This window comes from Amblyomma maculatum, chromosome 5 (genome assembly GCF_055883805.1).
Source record: "Amblyomma maculatum isolate TAMU_Amacu chromosome 5, ASM5588380v1, whole genome shotgun sequence".
In the NCBI taxonomy this organism is placed as follows: Eukaryota; Metazoa; Arthropoda; class Arachnida; order Ixodida; family Ixodidae; genus Amblyomma; species Amblyomma maculatum.
In genome coordinates, this window is record NC_139348.1 from 48,714,263 (window position 1) to 48,736,371 (window position 22,109).

The following is a 22,109-nucleotide window of genomic DNA, read 5'->3' on the forward strand; positions in this document are numbered from 1 at the left end:
CTTCCATCCTCGCCTGGACTCACCTGATCTGCTGCCGTCATGACGGAAAGCGAGGAAAGCGACGGGAGCGAGGTAGGTCTCGCCTTCGCGGGAGAACCTGAGCATATATCCATAAGATGGCGCCACTATTTTACAATACTTTAAGGCTTTCTGCCGTGCGAAAGCAAACTGATACGCTTAGTTCTAAGCGGCAAACCCGGTAGCATGCACGATCGGTATGAAATCGAAATATGCTGGCTCAAAAACTATTCGCTTCGAGATAATAGATAGAAATGCTTGGTTGTCTTTATCCTTCACCCGCTGATATTAGCAAGGTATAGCAGTTTGACGCTGGCGAGCAATTTCCATTTCCAGCAATCTTTTCTGAGAACGGCCATGTGCGTACTCAATAAAGGACGTTCAGCGCTAAGAGTTGATGCGCCTTCGTCACTGTGCAGGTTGCAGTAAAAATTGCTTTGTAGTTGGCGCCACAACAACTCAGGCACGGAATTTCGGCCCGCAGTGTTGACCGAGATTTTGACGAGAGGAGGGAAGGGTGCCAAGCGCATCCATCTCGGCTGCGCTTGGCACCCTTGCAGCGTTAAATATAAAGGGCCACTCGATGGCCGTTCATCGCAGAACGCTTTGTGGTAAGCAAACTGCTATAATTCGTGCATACTGCGTTTTCGCAGGCGACGACGCAGCTGGGCTTTCAAAGCCGCGCGCACAAGCTGGCCACGCTGTTCATCATGACTGCTGGCAGCGCCAACGCCACTCGCTTTCCCGAGATGTCCATCGCTCACGGCGGAGGTGCGTTTACCCATTATCTCTCCAAGGACCACCAAGTGGGCATTTAGTAAGGAGAAGAGGAGGTTGGTAGACTTAAGAGATTCTAAACGTTTCTCTTGCAGTAGAAAAGCAACCTTAATCACAACACAAGCAGCGCGTCTAGTCTGATTGTTCGGGTGGTTAAGACTTTATGCTGGCCTCCACTGAGGCAACCCCTGTAGTAAGATACACAACTAACCCTTCAGAAATAGCCACAAGACACCGTAGATTTCTGCAGGAGAACCATAGCAACTTTCACAACAACTAAGCGGACCTATTAAGAAAACAATCCCTTTTGCTAACTGAAAAGAACGCGGGACCCATTCCAAACCATTGAAGAAAAATTTCTCAGTCTCTGATGGAACACTGCTTTGCTGCAATGGCTCAGTGACGTCGATATTCGTTTCTGTGCAAAGATTGCCATACTGGAAACCCAAGAGCCACGGATAAATTTCTTATGTTAAATTCATATGACCGCTACCATCTCTAGTGCCTAGATTTACTAGCTCAGGCACAGTAGCTGCTCGACTTCTCAGCACCGTTGTTGCTCTTGTGGAGTTTCCATCAGCATCGAATTCATTAGCGACTTCATTACGGGAAATTGTTCTGTCTGCAGTTCCGTTCATGCTGGCCTACCTGACGCTGCTGTGCGCCGTGGTGATGCCCGTCATGCACCTCGAGAGCAGTCTGGCCCAGTTCTCCGAAGATGGCAATCGGGGCATCTTTGGCGCCGTTCCACTCTTCATAGGTACGTCGCTGCCAACGGACATTATCAGAACTTTGGGTGTGGACTGTTTGGTTATCCATAATGACAGACTGGTTTTGTCTGCCTTATTTACCGGCGCGTTTATGCACCAAATTTGGGCATTTGCTGTTGCTTTTCAGTATCCGTTACACTATAGCCTGATACTAGAGTCGGGTACGTGTACTCCGCCGGGGTGGCGCAGTGGTTACGGCGTTCGACTACTGTTCCCAAGGGTGCGAGATCGAATCCTGGCCTCGGCGGCCGCTTTTCGAGGGAAGCGAAAAGCAAGACGCCCGTGTGGTGTGCTATATCATTGCACGGTAAAGAACCCCAGGTGGTCGAAATTTCCGGAGTCCTCCCCTACGGGGTCTTTCACAGCCTGAGTCGCTTTGGGACGTTAAATACCACAAACCAAACCAGAGTCTGGTACAACCCGACAACGAAGCGGCAACAGGAATTCAAAGCAGGTACTTCACACAACGTCGTTTTCTAACTGCCCTGACTTCGCGGTCAAGCGCACTGGACTTGATGACGGGGGATCACAGATGCAAGCGGACTGAGTGCAACGTGAGGGTAACACTTCGATGCAGTTAGGCAGGAAGCCTCCTTTTCAGTGCACTTGCAGCTCAGTTCCTAGTCTACGCGTGTTCGATTCTGACTGGAACATTCACTAGCAGTTACCACGTCTGGAATCACGAAAGAGGAGACTGTATTCTCTCAAAAGCATGTTGTCGATTCGTTTGCTGAAGTGTGAACATGCATAGGTATCACTGGAATGCAACAACAATATGGGTTTATTGATCACATGCATGGTCCCCTAATCTTCCGTCGTAGTGTTCAGGAGGAGTGCAGGACGTCAGCAGAACGTACTCCCCAATGATTAAGAAAAATAAAAGCTACACAGTGCCTTTTCTGAAACTGCTTCAAGCGAAGAATGGTTCTCCCAGCAGGTTGAGGTGTGGGATGAATAGTGGGCGAAAGGGAGCGCAATGCGAATGCTTGCGAAATGCGGGCCCTCTAAGTTTCAATTTCCTTCGCATGCGCATGGAAAATATGCGCTCAGAAAAGGGGCAATGCTGTCTTATACTGTGCCTGACAGAAACACTAGACCCCAGCGTCCGAAAGACTTAGATAATGGCAGCTGGTCTCCGCGCCCGCAGGCCTGGGCTACACTATGAGCCTGTGCGCGGTGGTGCACATCTTGGGCGACTCAGTGTTGCTGTCTCAGCACCTGCTCCACCTGGTGTCCTGGCTGCGCAACCTTTCGTGGACTGGCTGCCCCGGCGGGGAGATGGTGGCCAGCGACAGGGCATGCTACGCCGCCCCGGCGGTGAGTGCTTGTGCACGCGTTTCCGCCTTCTGTGAGTGGACACTGATAACGCGACAGTTTGTCTAAAGCTCCTGACCCACTTAGCGTGCATGGAGTATGCAGAAGTTAACTGGTGATGTAGGCGGCTTCTTCTTCTGTTTATATCCCCCTTCTCTGTTTTTTTCCTTTAATCCTATATTTCTTCTATATACTAGGGCGTAGTTAAGGTATGATACATTCTCCTTTATTACCCTTTTGAAGCTTGCAGCGTCGAAAATCCGTTAAAATTCTACCCCAATTCCCTCTTAACTGTCATATAACTATTACAGCAACCAGTCATATTGCTGCTACTGCAACTACATGCAATTAACGTTGTGCATACGCTCACTAAAAAACGTATTATGCATTTGCTTAGGTAAAAGAACAGAGTTCAGAGAAAAAAAATATTCCGATATATTCAATGTTTGGCAGAAGGAACAGCGCGAAAGGACCAGGACGATGAAAGAAACGAGACGCGCGAAGCGCTGTCAACGGAATTTAAATGAAAAAAAAAAAAAAATTTCGTTTATAAAAGCTCTAAAACCAGCGGTCGCAGTCGCAAAAAATCTAAAAGAAAGTGAAACAAGAATTTTAATTAGAAAATTAGGAGTGACAAATTAGAACGTGACAGAGGGCTCGGCGACGAACGGAATGTGCGATCAAGCCATCAGACACGCTTTAGTTGTTTCGTAAGTAATCTGATTTTTGTGTTTTTGACACACGCTGGTGCACCCCAGGTCTAGTGAGCACTTGGTGTCAGTTTCTTTTACCGCAGTCGTGACAATGGGTGGCGAAATGTTATATCAGGGAGCATTGGACTCCATCTAACTGTCGTTGTTGAGGCTGTCGGGCACGCTCAGGCACCTTCCTCTCTCAGGTTTTCTACACGACAGCGGTACAGAGCTCTAGTCCGCCACGGCGCTATCTGTTGGGCTGTATTTACAAATCACACTCCAGTCTGAGCCTGGACACGTCCAGCTTTTTCCTGATCGGAACACAAATTGGACCGACGTATCCAGAAATCGCCTTGTTTCTTGAGAGTGTCGCACCTCTGTCTTTTTTTGGTTTCTCAGGGTTTTTTCGTTCGGCTTCCTGCGCCTGCTCGCGCATGTTTTATAAGCTTATAAACAAGATCTTTTCATATAGAAGTTCAGTTGATAATTGGCGCTTCGCGTGTTATTTTTTCTCGTCCTGGTCACGTTTAGCACTCTTCGGTGTACTCTTAGCTCTTCAGACTTAGGGCACAGTGGCGGAGGTTCGAGCATTGAGTGACCTAAACACTTATTAAAATGTTAGGTAGCAGCCTGTGCTGAAGCAATTCAGAGCTTGACTCTGCGCACACACGGAGCACTAGACTCACTGATAGGGCAAGGTACTCACTCGCAGCCGCTGTGTAGCAACGTACGCTCGAGAATGGCAGAATTGTTCCGCCGAGAGCAGCTCGACCAGGGGCTACCAATATCCGGTGACGATGGCCTGGTGGTCGTGGTGCCCGTTAGAGACTACCACGACGAAGCCGCTGGCTGCATACCAGGCGTCTACGACCCTGTGCACCAGTCACAGCCGTGAGTGGAAAAACTTCGCCATTTTATGCGGTGTCAGAATTCGTGCACTTTCAGAGTTCCGCCCACTGAGCGCAGGGCACAGTCATAAGCACACTATAGGAAGATGGAGGCTACAAGTCTCTCTTCTTTTTTTTGTAACCTGTACCTCGTCGTCAGTAACTTCCTGCGGTTTCTTTTAAGCTATTGTATCGTTTACCAGGAAGTACTTCCACCCAGAGCGGGATACAGAAGCGATTAAAGATGCAGTTTTAACACGGCAATGATGCAACTGGTGTGAAGATCAAACGGTCGTTCACAGAGTATGTTTTACGGAGTACAGTGAGCGTGATTTCTTGGCTTGACATAACAGATTGTAGGAGAAAACGTGGCTGGGCGCGCCAGAGACGGGGAACGCTGCGGAGCAGGCGCCACATCTAGCACAAGACTTTTTTAATTGAACATCCATTAGAGAGGATTTTTCCTCGACAGGACGTAGTCGGGCTAATTATGATAACATATTAACGTGAAATTAACACACGTTGTCTTCACGAAGAATCATCACGAAGCTCTAAAGCGGCAAATATAATCCGCCACCATTTCATCATGCTGTACACATACCGCTGCGGGAGCATATATGAGCGGCGGACATGAGGCAAGTGTTGGCTGCGGCACAGAACGCCGGTTTTTGCGCTTCAGGTTTTCGGCGCGCATTTCGTTACCTACGCTACTCAGAGGTGATCCTCTTTAAGGCGAAAGCTCATGGGTGGTGTCCGCAGAAACTGTGCGCGAGAGCTGTCTGCAAGATTACGCGGGATATTGGTAGGGGTCTGGTATATAGTAGGACATAGTGATAGACGATAGTTCTTTCGCTTTCCCTGCCCTTTCTCCATCTACCCATCTCTCCTTCCCTCTCTCAGCTTCTCTCCTTCTCCTCTTCTCCCTCCCTCACTCTCCCTGTCTCTCTCTAGAAAAAGTAGAGAAAGAGAGTCAGCTTTTCCAGAGAGTCACTCTACTTCATCTATCTCTCTAGAAAGAGAAAGTAGAAAGAGAGGCGGGGGAATCTAGAGAGAGGCGTCATACTTAACTTTTTAATCTCTCTGAAATAAGCTTCGACAATGAAGAAGGGTGCCACTCTCAGAGAGAGAGAGAGAAACTCTCCTTCTCTTCTTTTCTCGACCATCAGGGGCTTTCCAAGGATCGCAGCACGGTGGCCAAAATGTTTTCGGCTTGATACAGCACGTAAGGGGACTGAAGTGCTCCCCTGAAATTCTGAAGTATATCTTCACTACACCATGTAAAGCCAAGGTCCCTGGAGCGGGCGGAGGTCACAAGTACGCATGCGTCGTTGCCATGACGACCGGTTGCACTTAGCCGCAGATGTGCGCTGTGAGAGCCGCCGCTGTTCCCGCGTCGCCGCGAGCAACGTCATCACCATCCGCGCACCTCACTGCGCATGCGCTGTACTCTTTACGCTGCTGAGAAAAGTCGCGGCGCGTGCGCTCGCTTGACAAATGCACAATGGATAAAGAAGCGAATCGCAAGCGTACCGATGTGTAAATAAAAAGCTTTACCATGTGTAACCATGAATAGGTACGCTGCTGTGAAGTATAGGTAGAACATCCGCTTCGTATGCAAGAGGATCGCGGCTAAAATCCCGGTACCGCCGGATCAAAAAACAAATCCGCGTGCCGATGGAATTGCATAAACAGGTTTGGAGTGCGACCTGATGCCGGTCAACACCTCCGGCAAAGCACTCCCTCACTAGAATAGGAGTTGGCCACCCTGATATAGTAATTGGCCGTAGCAGGGGGTGCTAAGAATTTCTGGCCTGCTGAAAGGCCTCCATTTGAGACTGACCTTGGCAACGTTTAACGCTACAACCTTAGCTAGTGAAGCTAGTTTAGCAGTGCTGTTAGAGAAACTAGAAGGTATGCAATGGAATATCATCGGCCTTAGTGAGGTTAAGAGGCCGAATGAGGCATAAACTGTACTGAAAGACGGGCATGTGTTTTGTTATCGAGGTTTACGGGAGAGGTGAGAACTAGGAGTAGGTTTCCTTGTCAATAAGCGTATAGCTAGTAATATAAATTCATTCTATAGAATTAATGAGAGGGTGGCAGCCATCGTAATTAGGCTTAAAGGGAAGCTGCACCGGTTTTAGAATTTGATGCGCTTAGGAGGGTCGAATCTGCAGGGTTTGTATGTTAAGTATACGAAATATTTTGGCTTTAGCTTTTGAAATAGTGACGTAATCATCGATTAAATTTGCTACCGCGTTCAGGCTTCTCCGCAGTGCACAGCGTTGGAGGGGGGATGTCAGTAGCAGACGACAGGAATACGACAGGCGGTAGTGACGTCAAGGACGGCGTCTACCTTTCTTCCGCTTCTATTGCCCGAGCAGGCTGTGCATCACCTGTCGCTTGCAGGCTACGCAGTGCAACCGTTTTCTTGTCTCGCGCTTGTTTTCTTCTTGCGAACGTTACCGCAAGCTTTTTCAGTGCAGCTTGCACCGTTCTTCACAAAAAGAACGACCATGCCGTGGTTCTGCGCAGCCTATGGCTGCACGAACACTGGCGGCCGAGAGGATGTCGCGTTTCATAAATTCCCAAAGGAGCGCAAGCTATCGGCGCAGTGGGTTGCCGCGGTCAAGAGGAAGGATTTCAAGCCTACAAAATCGTCGGTGATCTGCTCAGATCATTTTCGCGACAGTGACTATCTCCAAAGCTTGTCGTTGATGCGATCTTTGGGATACCGATCAAATCTGCGCGATTGAAAACCGGTGCTGTGCCTTCTGTCTTCGCACACAAGAGCACCTCTCTGCCACCAAGAGCTGCTTTCGCAAAAAGAAGAAAACTCGAAGTAAGAGGCCCAATACATCATATTGCTCTTCTGTTCTGTTTACGTTTTTGTTCTGTGGGGCAGATGGGTGGCCGGGCAGATGAAGGCACAGGTGAAAGTAAAACTATTCAGTATTGACGCCCGCTGACGCTGCTGGAAAACTGTGAGAAGTAATGTCAGAGAGTAGGACTTTTTTTTTTTTTAAGAGGAGGGAGTGGGTAATTAGTGGAATGTGAGGAGTGCCATACCTTCTCCGCGCGCTCATGCATAGCCAGGAACCCCAACGCCACACCCAGTGCACGAAGTGCGCGCCGTGCTTCGTAACTAGAACCGGGAGAACGCGAACGACCGCGCTAGCCGCGCGCGCCGGACTGGGGCGCGTTATATATCTGTCAGTGGAACAAGGACACACGCTAGACTTGCAACTGAATTTTACTCTGAAGAGGATGCGTTTATGCATTTTTTTTATCTTCCTTGGTGTCACCTGGATAAAGATAATAAAATGCGTATAAACTCGTTCTTTCCGGAGTAAAATTCAGTGGCAAGTCTAGTGTGTGTCTTGTCCCCCTGCCTTCTGTGTTCATCTTTCTTTTGAGCTACCCACTGTCAGACTCATTTCAACAACTATCCCAATTAAGAAAAGAAATCGGGGCAGCTGATGTCTGTGGTCGAAGATGTTAAGTGCAGCTAAATGAAGTGCGCTAAATTCGCGACATGGCCGCGCGTGACTGCCGATAGCTGTCCTAGCGTTTCGGTATTTTTACCGGTGTTCTAAATGGGATTACACGCGCGCAGCAAGACAGCGGCCTGGCTTCTCGTCGATACCGCGCTCCCGCGTTAATTTGCTAAATACCGCAAGAATAAAATGTATGTGTACTCGAGGTTGCGGGAGCTGAGAGCGTGACTTTTGCTGCTCTTGCTGACATATAAATGACTAAATTCACGCAACAAAACTGGGGCGACGGCTCGTCTAGATGAGTTCATTTGTTTACAATCGGCACATCAAGCGCATTGATGTGACACTGCTTCGTTCGAGTCAGGCAGGAGATTCAGGGCACAAGTAACGCAGATATGTTCAATTGAGAGCGGATCACAGGCTCATACAGCAGTGCAGCGCAGCGGTACGTACCAGCTGTGAATTTCCCATGCGGGAAAAGGTTAGCGCTGTCTCCTCGCTCGTCATGTCGCCGCTGCCGCCAGTGTCACCTTGTTCCAAAGCCGCCGCTGGTTCGAACAAGTACGGCTCAATATCATATTCCCCTGAGCAGCGTGATCGTTGCATGTTCAGCGGCATACATCCACAGAAAAGCACGTGCGTGCATGTACAATCGCTTGGACCGCCGCTACCACTGAATGGCACGCCGTCATTGACATCACGGCGCGTTTGACCAATCAGAGGCAAGAGCGCCACTTTCAAAACGCTCCACGGCGTTGGTGCACGTTTTTCTGAATAAAAAGTAGTTTGCGGTCACTTATCACTAAATTTAACGTCGTATTCGTGTTCAGGTGGTCGTAAACTATATATCTGTATTCCGAACTTATTTTTTTTTAAAGTGATGCAGCTGCCCTTTAATAAGCTTTATAAACCAAAGATTGTGCAGGCCTGCGCACCTACATGTAGTCATGATGACCAGGCAACTGAAAGCTTCTACGAAGGTGTAGTATCGGCAATGAGGAAAGACACAGTATACTGTAATAATGGGCGACTTCAATGCCAAGGTAGCAAAAAAGCAGGCAGGAGACCAGGCTGTGGGTGGCTATGGTATCGGTTCTAGGAATAACACGGGGAGTTACTGGTTGAGTTTGCACAGCGAAATAACTTAGGAATACTTTCTTCAGAAAACGGAAGAACCGGAAGTATACATGGAAAAGTTATAACGAGGAGACTAAAAATGAAATTGACCTCATACTGCTCCGCCATTATGCAGGATGTAGAGGTAATCTGGAAAGTGCGATGCAGTGACTACAGGGTGGTGAGGTCCCGAATTAGTCTAAATACAAAGAAGCAACGAAACAAATTAGTAAGAAAGAAGTTCATCAACGAATTAGCGGTGAAGGGGAGGTCAGAAGAGTTCAAGATCTCGCTACAGAATAGATATTCAGCTCTAACCGGGGATGACGACATTAACCAAGACACAAATAACAATAATTTGGGGAGATATTATTACCGAGTGCACTGTAGAAGTATATAGGCGGTAGGATAGTACGCATGCGTCGTACTATGAAAGTATGAAAGCTTCCAATCCAACAGACCAGATAGAATTGGCCGAGATATCAAAGCCAATCAATAAGCGCAAAGTGGCCAATATAAGGACGTATAGCATGGAGAAAATTGAGCATTCTGTAAAGAATAGGGGAAGAGATAAAGCGGTGAAGAAGAAATTGGGTATAGGCAAAAAATTATATACATGCGCTAAGGGACAAGGCAGGCGATGTCATCGTGAATATGACAAGATAGTTGAAGTAGCCGAGGAGTTCTATGCAGATCTCTACAGTAGCCAAAGTAGTCAGGGCCGTAATGAGATTGTCGGTAGGAAAAAGCAGTCAGGCGTTCCACCAGTGACAAAGCACGAGGTTAAGAAGCATTACAAACTATGAAAAAGGGGAAAGCGGCTAGAGAGGATCAGGTAACTGTAGATTTGTTGAAGGGCGGGGGGATATCGTGCTATGAAAACTGGCCACCCTGTTTACGCAGTACCTGGTGTCATAGACGGTACCAAACCATGGAAGAACGCGAACAGTATCTTACATTATAAGAAAGGGGATGCTAAGAACCTGAAACATTCGATCAATCAGCTTATTGTCTGTTACGTATAAGGTATTTACTAAGGTAATTGCTATTAAAATCACCACAACCTTAGACTGCAATCCAGCAAAAGATCAAGCAGGTTTTCGGAAAGGGTACTCTACTATCGATCATATTAATATTATCAACCAGGTGATAGAAATATGCTCGGAATTAACCAGCCCTTATTCATTGATCATGAAAAAGCATTTGACTCGGTAGAAAGCTCGGCGGTCATGCAGGCATTGGGCAATCAGGATGTAGACGTGCCGTATGTGAACGTACTGCAAGATATACTATAGTGGCTGCACAGCAACCATAGATCTGCATAAAGAAAGTGACAAAATTCCTATAAAGAGATGCGTTAGGCAAGGAGACACAATCCACTGAATACAATTCACACATTGCTTCAATATTCAGATACTTGGAATAGGAACAGTTAGGGATTAGGGTAGCCGGATAATAACTAAGCGATCTGCGATTCGCTGACGTTGCCTTGCTTAGTAACTCATGGGATGGACTACAAGTAATGATTGATGTCCAAGACAGGCAAAGTAGAAAGGTAGGCTTGAAAAGCAATATACAGAAGACAGGTAATGTTCAACAGCCTCGGGAAGGAACAGCTGTTTACGTTAGGTAGCGAAGCACGGGAAGTAGTAGGCAAATATGTCTACTTAGGACAGGTAGTAACAACAGATCCGGACCAAGAAGGGGAAATAACAAGAAGAATAAGATTGGGATGGAGCGCACTTGGCAAGTACTCGCAGATTTCGACTAGCAGCTTACCGATATCGCTCAAGAGGAACGTATACAACAGTTGCATCTTACCTGTACTCACCTATGGGGCTGAAACGTGGAGGCTAACTAAGAGGGTTCTACTTAAGTTGAGGACAACCCAGAGGGATATGGAACGTAAAATGGTAGGGGTAACATTAGGAGATAGGAAACGTGCTGAGTGGGTCAGATAAATAACTCAAGTTGCTGACATTCTAGTGGAAATCAAGAAGAGGAAATGGGCATGGGCAGGACATACAGGGCGAAGAGAGGATAACCGATGGTCGTTTAGGTTAACAAACTAGATTCCAAGGGAAGGAAAGCATAGCAGAGGGCGGCAGAAAGTTAGGTGGGCGTTTGAGGTTAAGAAGTTCACAGTGGCCAAGTGGATGCAGTTAGCACAGGACCGGTGCCATTGGAGGAATATGGGAGAGGCCTTCGCCCTACAGTGGGTATAGTCAGGCTGATGATGACAATGAACCATGAGAAATGAAGCTTTCGCTTACAAACTACGTTTAGTCAAGCTAAGCCATCGGCAGTTTTTTGTGTGGATCGCAGGCGCCGTGCCGGAGCTTCCTGGGACGCGGGATCCTTCGATGAGATCCGGATGCAGCCGCTGCTCTCGCTGGCCGCTGTGTGGGTGCTGGTCTTCGCATTCGCTCGCCACGGACTCTGCAATGCCAAGCGTGTAAGTGAAATAAGCTTGAGGCGAAGAGGGCGGCCACATGTTATGAGATATTGAAGGCGTAGTATCTAAATCAGGGAACGAATGAAGGAAAGACTCAATGCAGCAAAACTATAAGGTGACCATTTTGTGCGTGCGTGCGTGTTTGTGTGTGTGTGTGTGTACGTGCGTGCGTTCGTGTGGGGGGAGGGGGCTCTCAATTTCACCCTTTTAGTGTGCTCCAATTTATCACAACTCAGCAGGCCATTGGCGCTTATAATTAGAAGTCGGCTGCATGGGCCTGGATTCAATCTCTCGGGGAGAGAGAGATGGAAATAGCATTTATTGGCACGCGTCAAAAGGTTGGCGAGGATCCCATGCGCAGCTCTGTCCCAGCCATGTCCTACCCCTCAGCCGTCGACCTGGATCTCTTGGATCTGAGCAGTGGCCAGGTCGAGACGGTTGACTTCACGTTGCCCTTTTTTCGTCATGCTTGAGAAGTAGTGCCGTCCCAGGACTCATCTGTTCTGTCTGGTTCTCCAAATCTAGGACACTTCAATCTCTCAACTTTTCCTCAACAGTAGAACACGAAGTCAGTGAGCCGACGAGATTGTTGCATTGCAACAGCTAACATCTGCGAGCCAAGAGGCACAGACGAAAATTTATGTGGTCTCTTTGTCAGCAAGTAGCTATACGGCCTCCTATGCTACATAGTCTGAAACTCACGTCATCTTATTTCATAGCGTTCACTCTTATCGTTTACTCAATTACGACTGAACGTAGCTCATTCGAGAATCAACTCATTCGTCCCGCCCCTTTCCGAAGCTTTCAATTCACCACTTCTATAGGGGTGTTTCTGCAAAATGTCAGCCTCTAACAAAAATGGCATCGCGCTGTATAGTGGTTGGAGTTTATCAGGGTTATACCAAGTCGTCTCGTTCAGGCCAGTCTGCATTAAAAACGCTAATGTGCTAATCAACAAAAATTCACTTTATTGGTCTAGTTTTGCAGCAACGTTTTCATTGTGTCCTTCGAGATATCTTTAAAATGCCTTTTTTTTTCGAGCTGAAAGCACATGAGATTGAAATATTTTAATGTAACTGCGCGTTTTATACCTAGGATGTTGGCACATTCAAACAAGTCGCGAATGAAGAAACAATGTACTCAATACCTGTAAGGCAAGCAATGCTTCTTTGTGTTATACTCGTGATCTTACATCCGGAAAGAAGACCCTTCACATCGCTATTTTCCTCTGTAACGGAGACAAATTTTTTCTGTTCAACATTTCGTGGTTACGTTTCAGCATCTGTACGTGCCTGTACTATGGCGCCAATACTAATTGCAGATTTTTATCTGTGACCAGTGATCTCTTCATCGATTGCAGCCTTGTGTCACCGCGACATCAGATCGGCGCACCTCTGAGGGTGCCAACATCGCGATGCACGAGTGCACTTTCACGCGATAATCACAAACGCCGTGCGATATCTTTTAAGCGACATTCAAAATTTAGCAAAGTACCTTCATTTAAAGTTTAGCGTCATAGTTAATATTACAGTGCTTACAATATGTTAGCTTAAAACATTTCATATATGCATCCAAACCCGTCTGAAACTAAACACACCACAGTCGAGTTGTAGCACCTCACCAGTTTTACCGCACCAGGTTGTAGATCATTAGTAAACCTTTTTGATGGGACTTATTTTGACAAAATTCCAAGGTATCAAAGCCGAGGTAGCCGGTTCGATCCGGGCCGTAACAACCGCGCTTCGATTGAAGTGAAACGCAACTGGACGCTTTAAGCGATCGAACTGATCGGGAGCTTTCATAACTCGAGTCACCCCGGGCCGTTAAATTCGATGAATCAAAGCAAACCACACAATTTGACGTAATTTGTATAGCAAATTTCACTATTTCTTTAGGTTGACCCGAATATCCTGAATAATCCGTCTTCCCAGATAACGCGATGTGCAAAAGTTTCCTAAACGCGACCATGCGTACAGTCATAGAGACATGTGGGCCTTTATTATCATCCAGATGAACGTGGGCTTCGAATTTTGTTCTTGTTGTGGCGGTAGGAACAAGGAAAAGAAAACGCACGGGCCTGCTACTGGCTCTGTAGCTGCGCCACCTTCACTGCCTCGTGCGCACAGAAGAGAGAAAGTAATGAAGGAAGAAAAAGAAGAGGGAGAGAACGATTGAACCTCACTGTTGTTAATGTCATGTGCACATACGCTGCCAGATGCATGAATATGCGCGGAGATGAAGAAAACGAAGACGGAATGTAATGATACATGTAATGCGTTCCATCCAGTAAAAAAGCTTCAGGGCATAAGCCCATAAGCCGTATTCAGCGTATATACATACTGACACAATCTCCTTTTGTGCCCTATACCGCAGTTCTTCTACGCTATGGTCTTCCTTCACCTGGTGACCACAGCGATACTCCTAGTACGCGGAGCATCCCTACCTGGAAGCCTGGACGGACTCGGCATGTTCTTCTACGCCGACTGGGGCAGCGTAGTGGACGTGCAGGTGAGCGATAGCGCTGTCATCATCATCAGCCTGATTATACCCACTGCAGGGCGAAGGCCTCTCCCATATTTCTCCACTTAACCCGGTTCTGTGCTAGCTGCATCCACTTGACCCCTGCGAACTTCTTAATCTCATCCGCCCACCTAACTTTCTGCCGCCCCCTGCTACGCTTTCCTTCCCTTGGAATCCAGTTTGTTACCCTCAGCGACCATCGGTTATCCTCTCTTCGCAGGACATTATGAAGTCGATTTCATTTGTAGTCTCTCCGTTAGGACTTTTTCATGTCCATTTCCGGTTCTTCCGATTGCTGAAGAAGGTATTCATGATTCGTAAGTTATTGCGCTCTGCAAACTCAACTAGTAACTCCCCCCTGCTATTCCTAGAACCAATGCCATAGTCACCTACTACCTTGTCTCCTGCCTGTTTTTTCCCTACCTTGGCATTGAAATCGCCCATTAGTACAGTATACTGCGTCTTTACTTTTCGCATTGCCGATTCTACATCTTCATAGAAGCTTTCAACTGCCTGGTCATCATAACTACATGTGGGTGCATAGGCCTGTACAATCTTCAGTTTATACCGCTGATTGGGCCTAATTACGATGCCTGCAACCCTCTCATTAATACTATAGAATTCATCTATATTACCCGCCATATACTTATTGACAAGCAAACCTACTCCTAGTTGTCGCCTCTCTGGTAAACCTCGGTAACACAGTACATGCCCATCCTTCAGTACAGTATATGCCGCATTCGGCCTCCTAACCTCACTAAGCCCTATGACATCCCATTTCATGCCCTCTAGTTCCTCTAACAGCACTACTAAACTAGCTTCACTAGCTAGGGTTCTAGCATTAAACGTTGCCAGGGTCAGTTTCAAATGGCGGCCTGTCCAGCGGAGCCAGGCTTTCTTAGCACCCCCTGCTGCGTCACAGGTCTGACCGCCGCCATGGTCAGTTGTTCCGCAGCCGCTGGTTATTGAGGGCCGTGGTTTTATGGAGCTTATCATAGGAGGTTGCGGCCAATTACTGCACCAGGGTGGCCAACTCCTGTTCTGGTGAGGGAGTGCGTGGCCGTAAGCGTTCACTGGCATCAGGTCGCACCCCAAGCCTTTTTATGCAATTCCATCGACACGCGGATTTTTTTTTTTCATCCGGTGGAGAATTGGGCGGCACCTGGATTTGAACTCCGGTCCTCTTGCATGCGAGGCGGATGTTCTACCGCTACGCCACCGCTGCTCTCATAGCGCTTTAACAGCGTTCAATACCCAGTATTGATTAACGCGGTTCCTCAGCGCAGCCCTCTCCTGTGATATACTCAACATATTAGTTTGCAACGCAGTCAGATTGGTTACAGATGTTGGTGTGCATGACACTGTACACTTTATATGCCACATGTGTCTAAAACTATGGCCTCTTGTTACTCCACTTACATAACGCAAGATACAGCGATAGCTTTTTGTTGTATTGAGCGCGCCGCTGCCGGTATTGTTGGGAGACGCCCTTTATGCGCAGTGCGTAAAACGTTACAATCAGTACAGTGACAAGCGCTGCTTACAACTAGTGGCGCTGGAAATAGCGTGCCGAAATGTGACATTGCCTGTCGCACTCCGCTTCCTTTTCGCCTTACGCCAACGTCTCCTACGCCGCAAAAAGAGGAAACGTCCTTTTAACAGCTCGCTTGTAAAGCAAGCGACGAAGGTACAGCCGCGCTCAATATACGGTCTATAATTAACCGAGTGTAACGGACTCATGATTGTATGCATCGCGCTTCATAGCAAGATTTTTACTGGGAGATAACTGCATGATTTTGGCCAAAAGCAGACTCTCAGCACATTGCAAAAATTTTGGACCGACCTTGTTTTTCTTGTGTATTCCTTGTTAAAAGCACACGTAGAACGACTTGACCAGCAAATGAAAATTTTGGTGATAGCTCTGTATGCAGCAGTGATCATTTTTCTTCGCTTTTAGATGTGGACTAACGCCCTCTATGTGTGCCTTGAGAGCGTGGGCGTCACCGGATCCGTGTACCTTGGAGTCGCGAGGCTCAACGACTTCAAGAACGCCTACCAGGAGTGAGGATCGGACGCGTGATTTTACATTTCTCAGTAGCCAGTCATTCCCCTAAAACGTGCAAAGCTGTCAGATCTTGACTACGAAATATGTTGCCCTTTGTCAGAATATTAACAAACTTTGTCATCTGACGTCACCGACTCTTTGACACGAGAAATATGAGTGTTACGTGAGATGATGCGGTCGCGATCGAGTGTAACAGCAGTGAGTACATTGTTGAAAGTGTGATAAAACATACCGGGCCTGGACACGAAGGGCAAGATTAGGCGCTTTTCGTTATACCACGTCTCTTGCGCAGCGTACTTCAAATTCTCTAGAGGTATGATCGGGTGTTTCCTGGTCGCTAAGGGAACACGCTAAACTCGTCCTATGAGATTTTGTATCGCTAATAAACATTGGGAGCTACCACACCCGCGGTGCTTTCGTTTACGAATGAGCCTTGGTACAACTACTAGGCGCGGCGCTGAGTCAGCTCTGGTACGCGGGCGATGCACGAGCGAGTAATTACTCCCTTATAAAAGAAATAACTGCGTCAACTGTGAGATATTGTAGTTCAAAATCTCTTAATTCTTATACTCGATGCTCATCCTATCTGAGATTTTATTCCCGTCAACAAAGTGTGTATTACTAAGGCAACTCTTGCTTTAGTCTTCGCATACTGAAGCAAATGAACGGTCGCATTTTGGTGGAAAATAGATGCTAGTACTAATCTGCGAGTGCTTTCCAAATGCGCTCCATCCTAATTTTATTCTTCTTATTTCCTTTCCATGGACCGGATCTGTGGTTACTACCTGTCCTAAGTAGACATATTCGCCTACTACTTTCAGTACTTCGCTACCTAATGTAAACTGCTGTTCCTTCCCAAGGCTGTTGAACATTACCTTAGTCTTCTGCATATTGATTTTCAAGCAATATTGTTTCCGTTCGTTGATCGCTAATGGAAACTATTCAGTGTGTTGGTTTTGGCAATAGTGTTCAGTATGCGTATGCGCATGCTTGAGCCTGGTTTGCAGTGACAGTGAGGCGGATGCATATTTAGACATGTTTATAATGTTACGGGCGTCAAGCCGACGATCACAGGGAACAGAGGTGATGTCCAATGACCGTGAGATGATATTAATGAACCCCAGCCGGCCGGGCGCGAGCGCTCCTGCCGGCGCCACTGCCCGCTTCTTCCTCATCCGTAACAATAATATAGCCGTTGTGTAATAACTGGCATATGAACTTTAGGCGAGATTCTTTAGCCCTAAAGGATAGTAACTGAAGTCCAGGTAATGCGACGAAATTAGTAGGGGAGTCAGGTGAATAGTATTTGCTATGAATGAACATTGAAGCCTTTCGTTGCACTCTGTCAAGCCGAGGGACTCAAGTGATTGATTGCGGGAACCAAACAGTGCTTGCGTATTCTAAAATCGGTCTTACAAGGGTAGTGTAGGCAAATAACTTGGTATCCTGAGAAGCTAATCGTAAGCATCTTCTCGGAAAGAATAGTTCTCGCAAGTCGTCAGCGGTAACATTGGCGATATTCGGGTCATATCTTAGATCAGACGTTAAAATTAACCCTTGGTATTTATGTTATGAGAGCCTTGTAAGTGTTGATCCATTTATACTGTAGTTATAGTTATATGGCTGCGTTTTTTTGGTGACTGTCATGCAAACGGATTTTTTAATGTTTAATGTCATCTTCCAAGTGGTGCACCATTCATCAATTTTGTTTAGGTCGCTGCTTAGCTTAAGGTGGTCTGCGGAATTTTCTGTCATTTTGTAGGGGATACAACCATCGGCGAAAAGTGCTATGTTGCAGTCAATATTTTAAGTCATATCATTGATGAAGACTAAAAACAATACTGGTCCAAATCGCTGATGTAACGGGAACTGGTCTTGATTGAACGTGTTCGAAATTTACAAATTGCGAGCGGCAGGCCAAAAAATCCTTCATCCAACGTAACCCTTTGCCATCTCCAATTATGCTTTGTAGCTTCTATGTTAGTTTGTTGCGGCTGACACTGTAAGATGCTTTACAGAATTCTAGTAGATTGATATCCGTTTGACTGCAGTCTGTCAGCACTAAGAGCGAGGTCATAAACGACCTCTGTTAGTTGAGTGATAGTCGATACGCCACAATGAAAACCGTGTTGACGGGGTGACAATGTCGCGTGTCTCCAGAAACTGCTTTACGTGTTTTGAGATAATGTGCTCCATGATTTTACACGACGTACTGGTAATCGAAACTGGTCTGTAGTTAACGGATGGGTTTGAATCTCCGAATTTATGAATAGGCAGAAGCTTCGCTTTTTTCCAGTCATCGGGTAACTTCGATGTTGCTACGACTTAAGCAAAATGACACCTAGGTATTTGCTTCACCATTCTTCACATATTGTAAGAAATTGTTTGGGGATGTCATCTGGACCACTTCTTGTCTTTGTGTCTCCGTTTATAGGAAGGTAAAAACACCATCATCTGTTATATTAAGAGGACCAATACATGACGTAGTTGTGCGGCAGCGGTTAGGAAGAGTGCCATTATCTTTTGTGAAAACTGACTTGAAGATATCGTTGTACACGTTAGCTTTTATCCGTTTTTTCTTGATGGACAGATTAGATATTTGTGACTTATTTTTGAGAAAGTATATCCATATTCTATAAGGATTGTCTGCAAGAAATGTAGGGAACGTCACGTTAAAATATTGCTCCGTTGCATGTTTTGATACCTCTTTCAGCTTCGCTATTGCATAAGATAGCTTCACTGATTGGGTAATATTTTGTCTCTTATCTTCAATTGATCTGCATAGTCGCTTAGCTTGTTGCGCGTGAATCACGTCCCTAGTTATCCACAGGTTGTTTCTCTTAGGTTTTATTTCTTGTGAGACCAATTTACCTCCACAGTAGGTATCATATCATGATCATCATCATCATTATCACCACACCATAATTTATTTTAAACATGTCTTTGCGGGTCCCCTGAAGAAAAAGATGTTGAGAAACAGCTTGGGGGTGCCTGGGGCCCGTATTCCTAAACTCTTGTCATAAAGTGTTTACGTTAGGGATATCACTCGATGCAATTTCAAAATACGATTGGAATTCGCGAACGAGGTTTGTTACTATACTAGTGTTATCTGCTTTGGCAAAATTAGTTATGATTTGTATGCTTTTCTTATATACGGCTCTCTAATGGTAATCGGCAGGTAGGTATACTATGGTCCGAGATGCCTTCTATGACGTGAACCTGAGCACGGGATTCAAGAAAGTGATCGCTGATTAATATAAGGCCCAGAATATTACCTACTGATCGTTGGGTACGTGTGGGTATTAGAACAATTTGTTTAAGCTTAAAATTTAACATTAAATCAATGAGGACCTCTGAAGCTGCCGATGTATAGTGAACTGTTGTCCAATTTACTCTGGGAAGGTTGAAATCACCCATGATAGTAATCTGTGAATTTAGGCCATGGTTCTGAAGGAATTCCTTAATTTCAGAGACGCATTCATGTCCCTTAGTAGGACTTCTGTAGAAGCAGCCGGTAACTATGTCTGTATTTTTACGAGCTATCTTGCAGAAAACAGCTTCCGCGCAGGGGACTTCAGGCAGGACAACGAAAGGTATCTACTTCTTTATCAATGATGCCACCGCCCCCTCCTCGTGAACCACGGTCTTTTCTGATTATGAAATAATTCGGTGGAGCGATTTCATCACTAGAAATTTCTGGTGAAAGTCACGCTTCGGTGATTTCATCTACGTCTGGCTCATGACAATATAAGGTGTTTTCAAGTGACGGAGTTTTGTTTGCTATACTTGTTGCATTTGTATTTATGATGCACAATTCTTTTCATGAGCATTCTGGCGAGTCACTCGCAGGTTGAATTCTGTATCGTGTTTTTGAATAGGAATTCTGCTATTTGTTTCTTCGTCGCAAACAAAAATATTTGTGATGAACTCGTCATATGCTAGCGCGACCTTTTCCTTATTTTCAGGTTCTTGCCTGGCCCGCAGTTTCTTTCTACCTCTCGAACTCTGGCAGAAAAACTTTCACCAATAGCGTATTGTGCGTGTATTGGTCTTTTAGTTTAAAGCGGTTTTTCAATATTTGTGTTTTTTTTTGTCTCGAATCTACCAGTTTCAGAAAACTGACCCAGTTTTGTAACTTTCCTGCCTACAGTCTGTGTTTTCGCTCCACGGCGACAGACTCTAGAGGGTATCTTGCACAATAGTTTGGTTACCTGGTTGTTCAAAAATTTCATTGGTTTCTTCTTCCTCCTCCGGGAGTCCGTATATATTTAGGTTTGACCTTCTGATATGATTTTCAGGCTTGTCCATTTTTCTCTCCATAGTCTGGATTACACGATTCATGCGAAAATTTTTGTTTAGGCAAGGGGCGAGTTTTTTTTTTTCTTTCAAGCTGGTTACTTCTTGTCGATTTCAACTAGCCGTAGCGCCCTTCTCTTTTATATCGCTCACTAGATTTTTTTGGCAATTTAGGATAGATTTGGTCCGGAGTTAGTTTCAATATCTCTGCCTGGAAGTAAAAACATGCGTAATACCACAGTGACACAGAACAATTGCTGCGGGCACGGCAGCACGAGCAAAAAGGGGCCACTTGAGCGGACACATTTGCTATACTGTTTTTTCCCCTACACAAAATAGATTAACGGGTTAATGTTCCTCATATTGGTAGTGGTGCCATTTCCAATGCTGGCAGAGTCTTCGTAGCTCGTATATATATCCCGGTATGGTGGCGCTTGCAGCAGGCCATGTTCTCCGTTAAACACGCTCGTGACTATCGGCCGCTGGAACGGGCCATCCCGTGCTGACAGCGATGGCACATCGCGCATGAGAATGGAGGTGCCATCATCTGCCAACAAAGCCAGTTGGGTGGGCCGTGAGGCTGATCAACCTTTTTTTGTTTTTCTTGAGACTACGCATCCCTTAAACAATTGATGGCGATATAGTACGAAATGGAGCGTCCTGAGGCAGGTGGGAAAAAATTATCTGTTTTCTCTGTTTATCGGGCGACGCAAATCTTCCGCGGTGAAAAATGAGACAGCAGAGGCGCCTCGAAGAAGCCAGACATAGCTATCGCGGGAACAGTAGCGGGTGAGTTACGAAGTCGCTGATGCTCGGATTATTATTTCTGCCACCAAGTCAGCATGTGCGAGGAATTTCCATCACCGTCACCGAAATGAACTGCCATATCTCTGCGCATGCGTGCGACAGCGTGTTTCGAGCACACGTTACAACACAGACGTGACCCTAGAGAAGAGCGGCTTTGTGTTTTGTGCTTCGGTGAAACGCTATCGATATAGAGGGTTCTTCGTTTTCAGCTATCGCGTCTTGCGCTACAGGCTCAGCTTAAGTGTAATTTTCGCGACTTCGGCACATAGCGGGTGCACAGGCTACTACTGAGCTCACGCAGCCTTCGGTGAGTGTGTGCTCGGCACCAGTTGAAATACTGTAATCGGTTACAATATGTAATGGATGAGTACACTTCATAAAGTTGGGGACTGTCAACAAAGATTTATAAAGCACGCTCATCGAGCTTGCCGCTTGTAAACACCCGCGTGAGGCTGAATTGCAGGAGCGATGATATTAGGCTATCGGCACCAGTTGTAAGAAGAAAAAGTAAATGAGAGAATGTTCACGACATTCGTATGCAATACGAAGTCGTATAGCCGTACGTCTTAAGTGATATTTTGTCTACCTACGACATACTGCACCAATTTTGCAAGTCATCTTGAATGCGTCACTTCGATGACATCCTCTAGTTCTAGTTAAGACATACCACACCAATTGCAAGTCATACTTAGTCATATAATATTACATCATCAATTTCTAGTTACATCTACACGACTTGCAAATCACACTTAGTCATGATTTAATGTCATAAATTCTTAGTTACAAATACTACACCACATTTGTCATACTTTGCCCAATAACTTAATGGCGTCATCAGTTCCTAGTTACTACAAACTACGCCACTTACCAACTAATATTTGATCATATGACA

General features: G+C 46.1%; 1 protein-coding gene across 1 annotated transcript; it reads left to right on the top strand.

Annotated features, from left to right (window-relative positions):
• Nucleotides 1-728: 728 nt before the first annotated feature.
• On the top strand, nucleotides 729-16,114 carry LOC146188273 (sodium-dependent nutrient amino acid transporter 1-like). The gene is made up of 7 exons (XM_084605016.1): nucleotides 729-789; nucleotides 1,424-1,555; nucleotides 2,713-2,882; nucleotides 4,287-4,465; nucleotides 11,400-11,529; nucleotides 13,903-14,037; nucleotides 16,007-16,114. Exons 1-7 carry the CDS (start codon nucleotides 729-731, stop codon nucleotides 16,112-16,114), a joined length of 915 nt encoding a protein of 304 aa, XP_084461142.1.
• Nucleotides 16,115-22,109: the final 5,995 nt, after the last annotated feature.

Coding starts and splice junctions, on each gene's coding strand:
- LOC146188273 (XM_084605016.1), top strand. CDS start 729: ATGACTGCTGGCAGCGCCAACGCCACTCGCTTTCCCGAGATGTCCATC. Junction 790..1,423: donor GTCCATCGCTCACGGCGGAG/GTGCGTTTACCC, acceptor TTCTGTCTGCAG/TTCCGTTCATGCTGGCCTAC. Junction 1,556..2,712: donor CGCCGTTCCACTCTTCATAG/GTACGTCGCTGC, acceptor CCGCGCCCGCAG/GCCTGGGCTACACTATGAGC.